The 12,308-nt window shown below is 40.7% G+C and overlaps 1 protein-coding gene across 4 annotated transcripts in view; it reads right to left on the bottom strand.

Moving 5' to 3' along the window:
• qkia (QKI, KH domain containing, RNA binding a) overlaps window positions 1–12,308 on the bottom strand; it is a 76,600-nt gene that overhangs the window by 44,892 nt on the left and 19,400 nt on the right. For all 4 annotated transcript variants that reach the window (XM_078278121.1, XM_078278124.1, XM_078278123.1 and 1 more), the window contains exon 2: window positions 5,719–5,861. In XM_078278121.1, coding sequence (XP_078134247.1) covers window positions 5,719–5,861 — 143 coding nt within the window. The remainder of the gene's footprint in view (window positions 1–5,718; window positions 5,862–12,308) is intronic.

Genomic DNA, 12,308 nt, shown 5'->3' with positions numbered 1-12,308 from the left:
CTCATGGGAACAAGCTTAATGACTTTCCCTGTGCAGGGAAATGGCTGGTTTGGTCCAGGCCATTTTACTGCAGTGAAACAGAACTGTCCAGAACAGCCTGTCTGCCCAAATCACCATGGTCCCTTTTTTTGATATTCTAATATCTTTGTGCATTGCAGTCGAAGTGAAGCAAATCTTTCCCCTTTCTCCAAAACATGAAAAATGTCTCTCACACACATTTTCACAGACCTACATCACTCTCCTATAAAATTACACACACACAATTATTTAAGGCAATTAATGATTTTGTACTGCGAGTGTTAGTGAATTCTGATTTAATATTTGACCAAATTAATTTATTAATTGATTATCGCTGGGCAAAAGTTGCAAGGGTGGTTTTTCCGCTCACAGGCGCTAGGGGGAAGCGAGACGACCACCATTCCAAGGACTCCGAAGCTGTTCAGTTAGGGTAAATTAAGCGTAACCCACACACACACACACAACTGCATAGTTCCCCTTTAAAAGTATGAGCCAAGGCAAAGTTGATGAGTGCCTTTCTTGAACCTTCTAGCTTCAATGCACGGATAAACAACAAAAGAAACCAATCTCCCGTCTCTGACAACTGAGTGCATAGAGCCTTTATTGATCAACCATTCCTTGTCTGCTTTTTTTAAGCCGACAAGTCATTTGCAGTCGGTGGTGGAAGAAATATTTAGATTATTTACTTAAGTAAAAGTACTAATACCACACTGTAAAAATACTCTGTTACAAGTAAAAGTCCTGCATTAAAAATGTTAAAGTTAAAGCATGTAAGTGTCACCAGGAAAATTTACTTAAAGTATTAAAAGTAAAAGAACTCAGAAGAATGCAGAAAAATACTGTCAAGTTCTGTCAAAGTGTTTAATCAGCTCATCATTTCAGCTGTACTTATTTCATTGGGAAGTCTCATTTATAATAAAACATTTATAAACTACATGCGTTTTGTGTGCAAAAATCTCAATTTGTAAAGTAACTAAAGCTGTCAGATTAATGTAGTGGAGTAAAAAGCACAATATTTCCCTCTGAAATGTAGCGAAGTAGAAAGTGGCCTGAAAAGTAAAGGATTCCATTACAACCTAAAGTACCATGACAACCCCCCCAAACACCAGACAAACACTAATACCACATAAACACCAGCAGCAGAGCTGTATTGCACAGCTGTTTTTACAGACCTCTCTCTATAAGTGATCATTCTCTTTTCTCAGGCCTCTTAAAGCTAGCGAGAGGAGTTCAGACAGTCCTGTTTAGCAGTTGCTCAAGAGCTTATGTCGAACTCAGGGTCCCGTTTCATAGAGTCAGCACAGCAAAGTTGGCATCTGTGGACACGTGTGTATTTTCACTCCTAAGCATTTCTTACTACTAGAGCTGGGCAATATCTCGATATTATATCGATATCGTGATATGAGACTAGATATCGTCCTAGATTTTGGATATCGTAATATTGCATAAGTGTTATTTGTCCCTGGTTTTAAAGGCTGCATTACAGTAAAGTGATGTCATTTTCTGAACTTACCAGACTGTTCTAGCTGTTCTATTATTTGCCTTTACCCACTTAGTCATTATATCCACGTTACTGATGATTATTTATCAAAAATCTCATTGTGTAAATATTTTGCGAAAGCACCAACAGTCAACACTACAATATCGTTGCAGTATCGATATCGTGGTATTTGGTCAAAAATATCGTGATATTTGATTTTCTCCATATCACCCAGCCCTACTTACTACCTAGTGACCTGCCCACAACCCACCTGGGCATTTAACAGTTGGCATATACAAATACACAGGGCAGTAGAGACAGAGACACACTAAAAGACATGTCACACATCCATCCAGATGCCTGAAGGTCAACAGAAATGACATGCTGAGCTGTCAGTGAGCTGCCTATCAGTGTGTGTGTGTGTGTGTGTGTGTGTGTGTGTGTGTGTGTGTGTGAACGAGCGTGTGCTCAGGAAAAAAGCAGAGCCACAGATAGCATTTAATTGAAGGTTGAAGTTATCTGATAGCCTGCGACTCAGCTGTCAGTCAAGATGCAGTCACCACGGTGACGCTTCACAGCGCTCTGCACCACTGACGACATCAGGAAATGGCTGACTTTGAAGAACGGCGAGGGAGTGGGTAGATACACAGGCAGACATAATTATAGGAGACACACAAACACATTTACAGACACATGTGGGGCACACAGGCAAGTTAACACAGGCCACAAGGAGAACACACTTAAGGGAATTAGAGTAGAGGCGTGCTGGCAAGGCAAGTTATTTTGGTAGAATTGACATTCTGCACTGCACCCAGGCACCAGGAAAATCTAATTATCTACTGGTGAAACCAGACCAGGGGACACGTAGGTGAGAGAGAAAGCCACATCCAGCAAGTGGGACCTCATCATAAGGATATGGCGGTTAAAGGTAAGTGGGAGTTGTGTTTTTAAATGAAAATGGAAACTGAGAGACAGGCAAGTGGATGGCGGGTGTCCCAAAATGAAAAGGTAAGTATGGAAAGAAGGGAAAGAAGGGGAAATAGTATGACCGATGACTAATTTTCCATGGAGGGCGAGTTGTTCCCAAGAACACAAAACAGAGGCTTGGATTAGGGATGGGCGATAGAGACGATATGCAATATAAATGATACAAAATTGGCCTACGATAGAGATTTTAATTTATATATATATATCTCAATAATTCATGTTGATGACGCAATCTACCCGCAACGCGTCATCGTCATTTTGAGTAAACATGGCTGAAAGAGAAACAAGGAGCTCGTGAAAAAGACCGGTGCAACATCCATTATTTGGACTTGGTTTGGATTTAAGCCGCTACAACAGACCTGTGGTCGAGCCGTACCATGGAGCCTTTCACCAGCCTGATAATTCACTATATAATGAATGATTGGAATCTTGGCAGCCGGTGTTTGCAGACGTCGTACTTTCCCGCTGAACATACGGCCGTGTGTGTGTGTGCGCATGTGCAGCGGCGGAGTAGGACCAAAAAATGTACCGGGAATTTTACGGCCCCCGCCGTACGGGTTGAGCAGAGGCTCAACCCGTACGGCGGAATGGTTTGCACTAAAGAGAAGATACCCAATACTTTAAGCTTTTTCTTTGTCAAAGTCTCTGCAATTACTGTACTTGAATTTTATTTATCTGCAACATGGTTGTATAATTACAGTTTTGAACAATAAATGTTCTCAAAACTACATACTACGTTTCGTTCTCTTTAATACAAATACATTTAGCAGTTTGGTTTTCCTTAGGGTCTATGTAACCTGGTCTGAAATGGTTCTATTATAATTTATATATCGCGATATCGTTATCCCAAGAGGCTGCAATGTATATCGCAATATGGATTTTAGGCCATATAGCCCATCCCTAGCTTGGACCATCATTCCCTGCTTTCTTGAAATAACCTAGAATTGTGTGAACAAGACACAAACACACATATTCCTTTTCGATGGGGGAAATCAGACGGAAATGAGAGAGGGGGGAAACTATTCCCCAGTCTAATAATCATCATTACAGTTTCCTCCCCTTTTAGCAGTGGGCAGATGGGGAGAGGAAGTGACATTTTTTCTTCCTTCATCAGTTCTTTCCTCTTACTTTCTTACACTGATCATCATATATCATCTTCTTACACCACCACTAAATAATTCCAGTCTTTATCATCAGTGAAAACACTAACTGGATATAGAGATACTGTAGCTCGGTCGAGGTTTGTTTTTGTTTCTCAAACTACAGTGTACCAAGACAAGCCCAGCTTTAGGTGGAAGTCAGTTGAACACACATTAACACGTTATCTGCCATTGTCTGTTGTTCAAATGATGATATCCCAAATTCCATTTCCTCTCTGCCTACCCCAATAGCTTAAAACTGCAAAGGGCAGTAACAGCAGCATTGAAAACAAAAAAAGAGTAGGCAAAAGGATTGCCTGCATCTATTACAAGTTACACTGGTAGAAATCAAATACTTATTGAAAATACTGATTTGAAAAAGGTCAATAACAATTCTAAAATCTGCTTAGTAATTGTAGATGTAATGTAACAGTGTTTGCACATGAACAGTGTTCCAAACAGGAGAGGTAGGAATCGAAAAATCTATTTAGACCTGCTGCTGATTTCCCCCGGTTCATCATATTCATACATAACAAAGCTTTCTGGCATTATCCTCTTTTCCTGCAGACTTAATGACCACACTTGGTGAAAGGGGTGTGCATGTGTGTACCAAAATAGAGTGATGTGCCATTTTGCATCACCATGAATGTGTATTTGCCTTTACTTGGACATCCTTGTGCGCATGTTTGTGTGTGTATAAATTAGTGTCTACTAAGGTCATCAGTGAGTCATCTCGGCCACCAGGGGGAAGCCTAATTAATGTAGTAGCTTTCCTGGCAGCTCATAAACACAATACGGAGTTACAACCCTGTTCTGTGAAGCGCAGCATAGCAAACCGTGCAAAGGAAACACAGGGGTCATCCGAGGATGCCACACTTTTACTAGTTTGTGTGTCAAGTCAGTCAGAGTGTGTGAGAGTCATTCCATGAGTGTCTTTACAGCCACAGGTGGCACCCATTGCCTGCCACACCCACCCACACCCACACACCCCCACACACCCACAAATCCAAGCCAGTCCCTGATGCCCTTTATCAATTCTGTCAGGGGGAAAATGCAATCCACGCGTGGCTGAGCCCTGCTCTGCAGTGTCTCTTATCCTTCGTCACCTCCCTCCATTCATTCATTTCCTCACTGGAAGCTGCTGGGATTACCAAGAGAAACGTTGCTCCTCAAGACGTGGCACAACCATTCATGTGGGTGCCGAAGATTACCATGACAGGAAGGTGACTGACTGGCCGTGGTCTAAACCTTGCACACACACCCTACATAGCTCTACATATAGTAGAAACATACACACAAACACATCTGTCATTCTTCAGACAAAGCTTTTATTGACTCGTTCTCTTCAGCTACCAGCATCACTACAACCAGCATGAGAGCTCCACAGTGTACTATCCGTTCCCAGCTGTGTGTGCATGTAAATGTGTACGTCTTTCCATCCCAGAAACACCATCTATGCAACAGCTCTAACCAATGCGAGTGGTAAGTCCAAAAGATTTTCATCTCCTTCAACTGAATATTTATCTCAATCCCCTCCTTCTCGGCACTAATCTACCACTGAGTCGGCCAATAAACACCCCAGCATGCAATGTTTTCCTGAGACCTTCCACCGTATATAGCTTTAACAGCAGTCCATTGGTATGCATGCTATGAGCCCAACAACTGCTGTTCAACTAACCAAACAGTCAAATGAAAGTGAAATTAAAAAAAAATTAATAAGGGAGAAGACCGAAGAGAGAACTAAGAGTGGATTGCATAAGGAAAGCACTAAGGAGTGAGCAAGAAAGAAAGAAAGCTGTTATTCCAGGGATGACTACGTACGTGTGTGCGTGTTTGTGTGTCCACACAGATATAAGATTTTTTAAATTTATTACAGCTGCTGATTTAGCAGTTGATATAATACATCTTGCTTCCTTACAACACTCAAATTGAAGAAGGAAAAACCTTTAGACATACTATATGATCAATGTTATGTCCCTCTTAATTGATTTGTAAAAAATTAAAATAAATAAATAAAAAAAAGGCAGACATACAAATATTTTTTGCACTGTGATACAGCTGCACTAGTGTGAAGTGTGTAAACCAGCTACTTACATCAGGGTACTCTTTGACAGGCACAAACAGTTTTTCCTGCAGGTGGACGATGGGTCCGAGAGGCTCAGGCAGCTCCAGAGGGTGTCTGTCCACGAGGCCATTCACTGTGTCGCTGTACATGTCTTTACGCACTCTGTTGATCTCTGAAACACACAAACATGTACGCTGTGGTAAGCAACTGAACAAAAATAGTACAATCAAACATTTTGTATTTGATATATCACTGTCACATTGATTTTGACCTCTGGGCAAAGGCTTGCATATAAATCTCTGTTGTAAAAACAAAAGGAAAAACTGAAATTTGTGAATTGCCTTGAGTATTGGTTGTCTTTCATAGACAAACAAGTATGTTTTTGGAGTACTTCACAAAAAATAATCATAGGCTGCAAGTGTAAAACATGACAGCTGAGCATGAATGCTTCATACCTGCAGGATATAGCAATTTTTCTGCTTCGACGGAAAACTATAAATGTGCGTTTGTGTGCAACTTATTCTATATGCCAGAGACAAAAGTTAAGCGCTGCATTATTTAGGGGTTAAGGCCATCATATTTCCTTTCTGCCTGGTACTCCCCTGTGGCTGTTCTAATAGAGCAGCCTGTGCGAGTGACTGGGCAGGTGCAGAGAAGAGAAGCAGAGAGTCGCTCAGGTATATGCCTTCAGATCTGATCCCTCTGTCAGATAAAACTAATGGGCCTTTCTCTCACTCACAGAGTTGCATTCCAGCTTTCTCACACACATACATGATCACCTCTTATTCACACGCACCCCACTTCGATTGCCTCCGTAGCGCACACAAATTCACACAGCATACAAGTGCTGTGCTATGCAGGTTGAAAAAAGGAATTCATTCATTCATCCTGCCAGTGCTGTGTCTGTATGTCACAGTTGGATGAGGATTGACGCTTGCAGTTGTAACACCCGTTAATAGGGGACACACTGGTCGCTCTTTCTAACTTTCCACGTTTGCCATCTATACAAACAAAAAGTTAATCAGCCGTAAAGGGTAGGAGAAATGTGATCCAAAAAGAGGCATCGACAAGTTTATTTTGTTAAACAGCTGCACCAAACTGGTAGGGCTGGTAAGGCCTTGAGGAATGACATTTGTTAAGGTAGAGGTGGAGCGGGGCCGGGCGTTAGGCACTATTTCCATCTCTCACGGAGCAGTTGGGAGCTCTATATTAAACTCTAGCTGGGGAACCTGACACTCAACTATAGATGCCCTCAGTAAAGCTGACCTCTAAGCCTTAACTTTACACTGAAGCAAAATTGGAAGGTGGGTTAAACTTGCATATTTAGGCTTTAGCATAGTTCTTGTCTTTGTTTTAAGTTAGAATAATTGTACACTTATACAAATTAAAAAGAGGTAAAAATAAGACGAGAAAATAATGGATTTTGCCATGGAATCAGTTTGCTGGGATTTCCTGTTGAGCTGCGAAAGTGTTTTCTCTGGATACCGTCGATGACAGACGGACAAATGTGTGATTGATGGGCTCACGGACACTGACAAGCATACACACAAACATCTGGCCTGCAGCTGTGTAGACACCTCAGGGACACATCGGAACCGTACAAACAAGCCAGGAGACTTGGCCCAAAGCGGCTCCTTCCCAAATAACATGACCTCAGCACTCTGTGGTCTACACAGATACTCCCAGTAGTACCTAAAGATGAATTCATCCTCATGGTATCTAGCCCAGAAGACATCAGTCCTTACCGACACCAGCAGCTTCAGGCTTCAACCGGGCTTTGTGTATGAGCGGAGGGGCTTGGCAGTGACACATCTTTCAGGGAGGAGATCGGGACAGCATAATATAGGGAGTAATGGGATAATAATAAACAGGACAGTAAACTACAAATTATTGTGTCCAAAAGAAACCTTGAGTCCATAAAACATAAATATGATGGCCTAGTGGTTAAAGAGACAGTATTTTAACCAAGGTCGAAAGTTGTATCTCCGTTAACTCCTTGGATATGCAAATCTATCCACACCCTGATTACTCATGGTTAGTATTTCTAAAAAAGATAACTACTAAAAGGCAGTCTATAAAAATGAAATGTTCCCCATTATAATAAATCTTAGTACCTTACTTTCTGTGTCCGTCTCTTCAAGCTATTAGTAAACACAGAGGAGCCATTTAACAGACAGACCACTTGTGGGCTAAGCATGTGTGTAGGAGCCATCAATGGCGAGTAAAGAGGAGCTAACGTTCAGTAGGTTAGAAAATCAGTTCTCTGCACATAGCTCACAGCAAAAGCAAATATAATGTATGCTATTTGCAAACTCCAATGCATCCAAGAACAGCCATCCTTCAGATATCAAGAGAAAATAAAAGAAGATTGCACGTGCGACAATGCTACCCAACAACCCTCAGCAGCACCCCTCCTCCTTCCAATTCTATTTCCTCTTGTTGAAATGCCACATTAACATATGGGGCCGTGCTGGGCCATCAATGGAGACATGCGGCATTTGACAACCTCTAATTTCAATGTGGCAAGTCTTTTCTGAAGCGCTGCGCTCACCTAAAAATTACCCCCAGCCTTGCACGACCGACAAAATCATTTGTCTAGCTGTCCATCCAGGCAAAAAAGGCTTTTGTAAGAAAGACACAACTGAGGGAGACTGAGGATCATCATCTTGGAACAGAAAAAAGAAGAAGACATTCAGCAAGAGTAAGAGAAGGGTAGGTTATCAAAAATGAGATTTTTTTCTTGAACTTTGGCATTAGATGACAAAATGTATGTGTTTAAAAGCTATCTAAGGGACAGTAACAGATCCCCTCTTACTTCCCATCAGCGGTCTCCTGGCTCAGTGCCAGTGTGTCATACACAACCTGACTCAGCAAACCACACACATAAACAGCACTTTCTGTCTGACTGTCCACACCCACACACACCCTCACACACCCACACTCAGCCTCAATGTAATGTTTTTTTTAGTTTCTCTCAATTTCTTCAGAAAACGTCACAGGAGGGTTCTTGTTCAGTTTATATTTCTGTTTCTGTTCTGTATGTTGGCATAAAAAATGAAAAATAAATAAATAGTTGATCTAAAAAAAAGAAGAAAAAAAGAAAACGTCACAGGCTGTGGCTTCAGATCTATCTGACCCTTGTAAGCTCAAGTAAAGAGAGGATTTCTCCTTATCTTATTGGTGATTTTGGCAAAGGGGAGAAAGGAGTACCCAAAAGTAAGGAGATAGATCTATCTATCTATACACACACACTATAGGCCTACCCCCCTGTACACGACCACCTGTTACCACATGACAAAAGTTTTATACATGACAGCTGAGCTATCTTCACGACAACTGGCCAAAAGCCATCTGGTAAGAAGACTGATTGACTGAGATACTGTTGAAAGCTCTCAAAAAAAGCAAGTAAGTGGACCTTCATTTTTTTTTTTTTTTTTTCAAACTTAAGAAGATGCCTGAATATTGGTGCAATGATAATGGGTCAATTATGACCAAGTAAATACTGAAAGATAGTCCTAAAATATAAACCCATCATTAATGACTGTAGGTCTCAAGCAATTAATAGTCTGTAGAATAATGTTCTGATTAAATCAATACGCTGATAGAGTAAACGTAGCTAAATTCTTAATATAAGAAAAAATAATTTACTGATAAGCAAAAGGAAATGTGTTGACATCATGTAATGAAGCTTAAAAGTAATCAGGTTTACGACCGGTGAAGATCATTCAGCTAGAGCTGCTCCACTAGAGAATGGGAACAAGTCCATTAAGAGCCCAAAAATAGACCTGCTCCATAACTGCTTTGTCCTATCCCTGTAGCTCACAGCAAAACATCATCTGACCATGCAGAGCACATCTGTCCGTGTGTGTGTGTGTGTGTGTGTGTGTGTGTGTGTCCGCACAAAAAATTTAATGGCCGAGTGATCAGCTTTGCCTGAGAAAAGCAGCTTTTGATGCCTTGTGATGCCTGGTATTAGGCTGATAATATCTTGCACCTGAAACAGATTGAGTCTAACACCAATTCATCTTAAAGCCAAAATGATCAAATGTTCAACTCTGCAGAAAGACTGAATGAGTCCTACCTGTTTAAGGGGACTAAAAAAAAAAAAAAAAAATAGCGTTCGTAATAATTCCATCTTTTCCTACTTGCACATGCGTACATTCTCAAATCAAGATTTAAACAGGGGAAGAAAGAAAAGAAATGGCTAGGAAGCGGAGGTAAATATAGACATAAGAACTGAAGTGGGCATGTCAAAAAAAACTACAGCAATCAGAGATACACCTAAATGTGCCGATGCTGACACTGAAACAAGACTCAGGCGAGGAACAAGCCTTTTCACTTTAAAGCTGCGCACTTTAGCAATCACAAAGCCTGGGTACCCGTTGCAAACGAAAGGATTTGGGCGTTTAATGCATTCCTGCCCTTTATTCACGGCACAGACGACTTTATCCAAGACGACACTCCACTTCAACAGTTTAGGGGTTTGGCAGGCCAAGCATATGAAAGACGGAGGTTTCTTTTAAAGCAGGGAGCAGAAATATAGTGTGCATTGGTGGGGGTGACTGAGCCATGAAAACGTATGCATTTCTGGGTCTTATCGTCTACTCACAGCTGCCTCCTCTCTCCCCCCCTCCCTTTTATGTGGGGGAAAAAAGTTTCCTTATGCTTCGGTCTTATTTTTACTTCCTAATCTTTGATTTAACAGTATGCCTACACTGCAAAATCCTTTGATGTTCCAACTATTCCTGTGCTGTTAATGAGTATGCAGTACTATCAGCATAGTTAAGAACAGCAGTTATTTCAGTTCTTACAAGGAAAACACCAGGTTTTGGTTTGAAATATCATAAGAGTTTGCATTAGGTAAAATTTGCGTTAATGAACTTTAATGACAACATCCGGTACCCAGAGGGTTAGTACTTCACTTGCCTTTGTTTACAATTTACCAGATTGTAAAGTTAATGTAATGGATAGTAGGAGTGTGGCAGTACACATTAATCGCAAAATATTCAGTACAGGATGCTCCGTTTGGTATGCGACTTGTTTCGGTTTTTAAGACCCTGAATCAAGGAATTATGTGGCTAGTGAATAGGTTTCCCAGTAAATACAGCAATACTGGACAAGCAGGAGTATTTGCGACAGCATTACCCACGTGTGTCTATTACTTGCAGTAGTCTAAAACACACTTGGGTGCAAGTCATTCTCCCCATGGCATCCAAGCAGCCTCTTTTCACAGATTGAGAGGCAATAATGAATGGCATAGGAGTGTTTATGTCTGTGGCTTGGTGACTATACTCAGTTGCAAAAAACACAAAGTACTTGAGCACCCCATGATAATGTTCATTTACATCGAAATATTTTCATAATTAACGAATTTCTGGAGCAAAACTGATAGAGGTAACAAATTCACTTTGGAAGATAAACACTTGATTCGAATAACTAAAGACTGCAGAGGCATCGTATTTGCTTTGGCCAAATCTTTGGCGAGGATTTTGTCGCCCATCTCTTACATAGGAGTTAAACTAACAAAGGATCACTTTCAAAAGAAATATGTAATTGCAGTAATCAACAACTTTTTCAATGTACATATGGCATGTGGCTACTGTGAAAAACTTGAAATAGTATTAATCTATTTATAGTATAATAATAATAATAATAATAATAATAATAATAATAATAATAATAAGAAATACATCCATTTGCTTAATAGTGACTCATCCACACAGTTCCTTAACTGACATAATGTGGATATAAGCGCTGGTCCCCACAGCCTAAGGGGTCTAAATTACTCTAGACTCTCTAGTTGTGTCAGGGATTCTCCTAAGCAATGCTCATGCAGTAACACAATCTCTTATACACTACAGTGCAAAAAGTATATACATGATAGGTTTGCGAATGTACACAGGCAAGTTTATATGCCAGTCAACTACCTCCTTGTAAGCAGCACGTTCCACTCTCTGATTGCTAGGGCTGGGTACCGAATTCAAAACTTTTTAGGCACCTACTGAATTGCCTCCTTAGTATCGAAAATCGAAAAATGCCTCGTCATTCAATACCACATTTCAATACCTAAGGAGCAAATCTCAGAGTCAGTGAGCCAATAAGCATGCATCATGCTTCTACCAAGCTCTAATAATGCTGGCGATTGGCTGTCAAACGTTGCACGTCGTAGACGCATGCAGGGGAAAGTAGGAGCTGAAAAATAAAAATAACGCGATGTGTAATTTATTTTTGGTAAAACGGATTTTATAAAATTGGTATCAAAAAAAGTATTGTTCAGAAATCGGTATCCAAGTCAGTATTGGTATCGAACTTTTTGAACAATACCCAGCCATACAGATGACAGATAAGCTTAAGCTACCAACAATGCACAGGAATGTGTGTGCCATGACACAAACTTAAGTACATACTGTATAATACATATAAAAACAAACCCCCAATGTAACATTAAAACACCCACATTCATATGAGCTAATGAGCTTTTGTGTGTTTGCAGGCAAGGCTCTCCTGAGACAGTGAACCCACAGAAATAACACTCCGAACAGGAGGAGGAGGGAAACTGCCTTAGAGAAAAATCTGCTGAACAAATACAGCAGGAAACAAGCAGGAAATAGTGCTCCAT

Source organism: Sander vitreus, chromosome 20 (genome assembly GCF_031162955.1).
Source record: "Sander vitreus isolate 19-12246 chromosome 20, sanVit1, whole genome shotgun sequence".
NCBI classification, from domain to species: Eukaryota; Metazoa; Chordata; class Actinopteri; order Perciformes; family Percidae; genus Sander; species Sander vitreus.
Note: the sequence above shows the minus strand (reverse complement) of the source record. Positions and strands in the feature narration are given on the sequence as shown.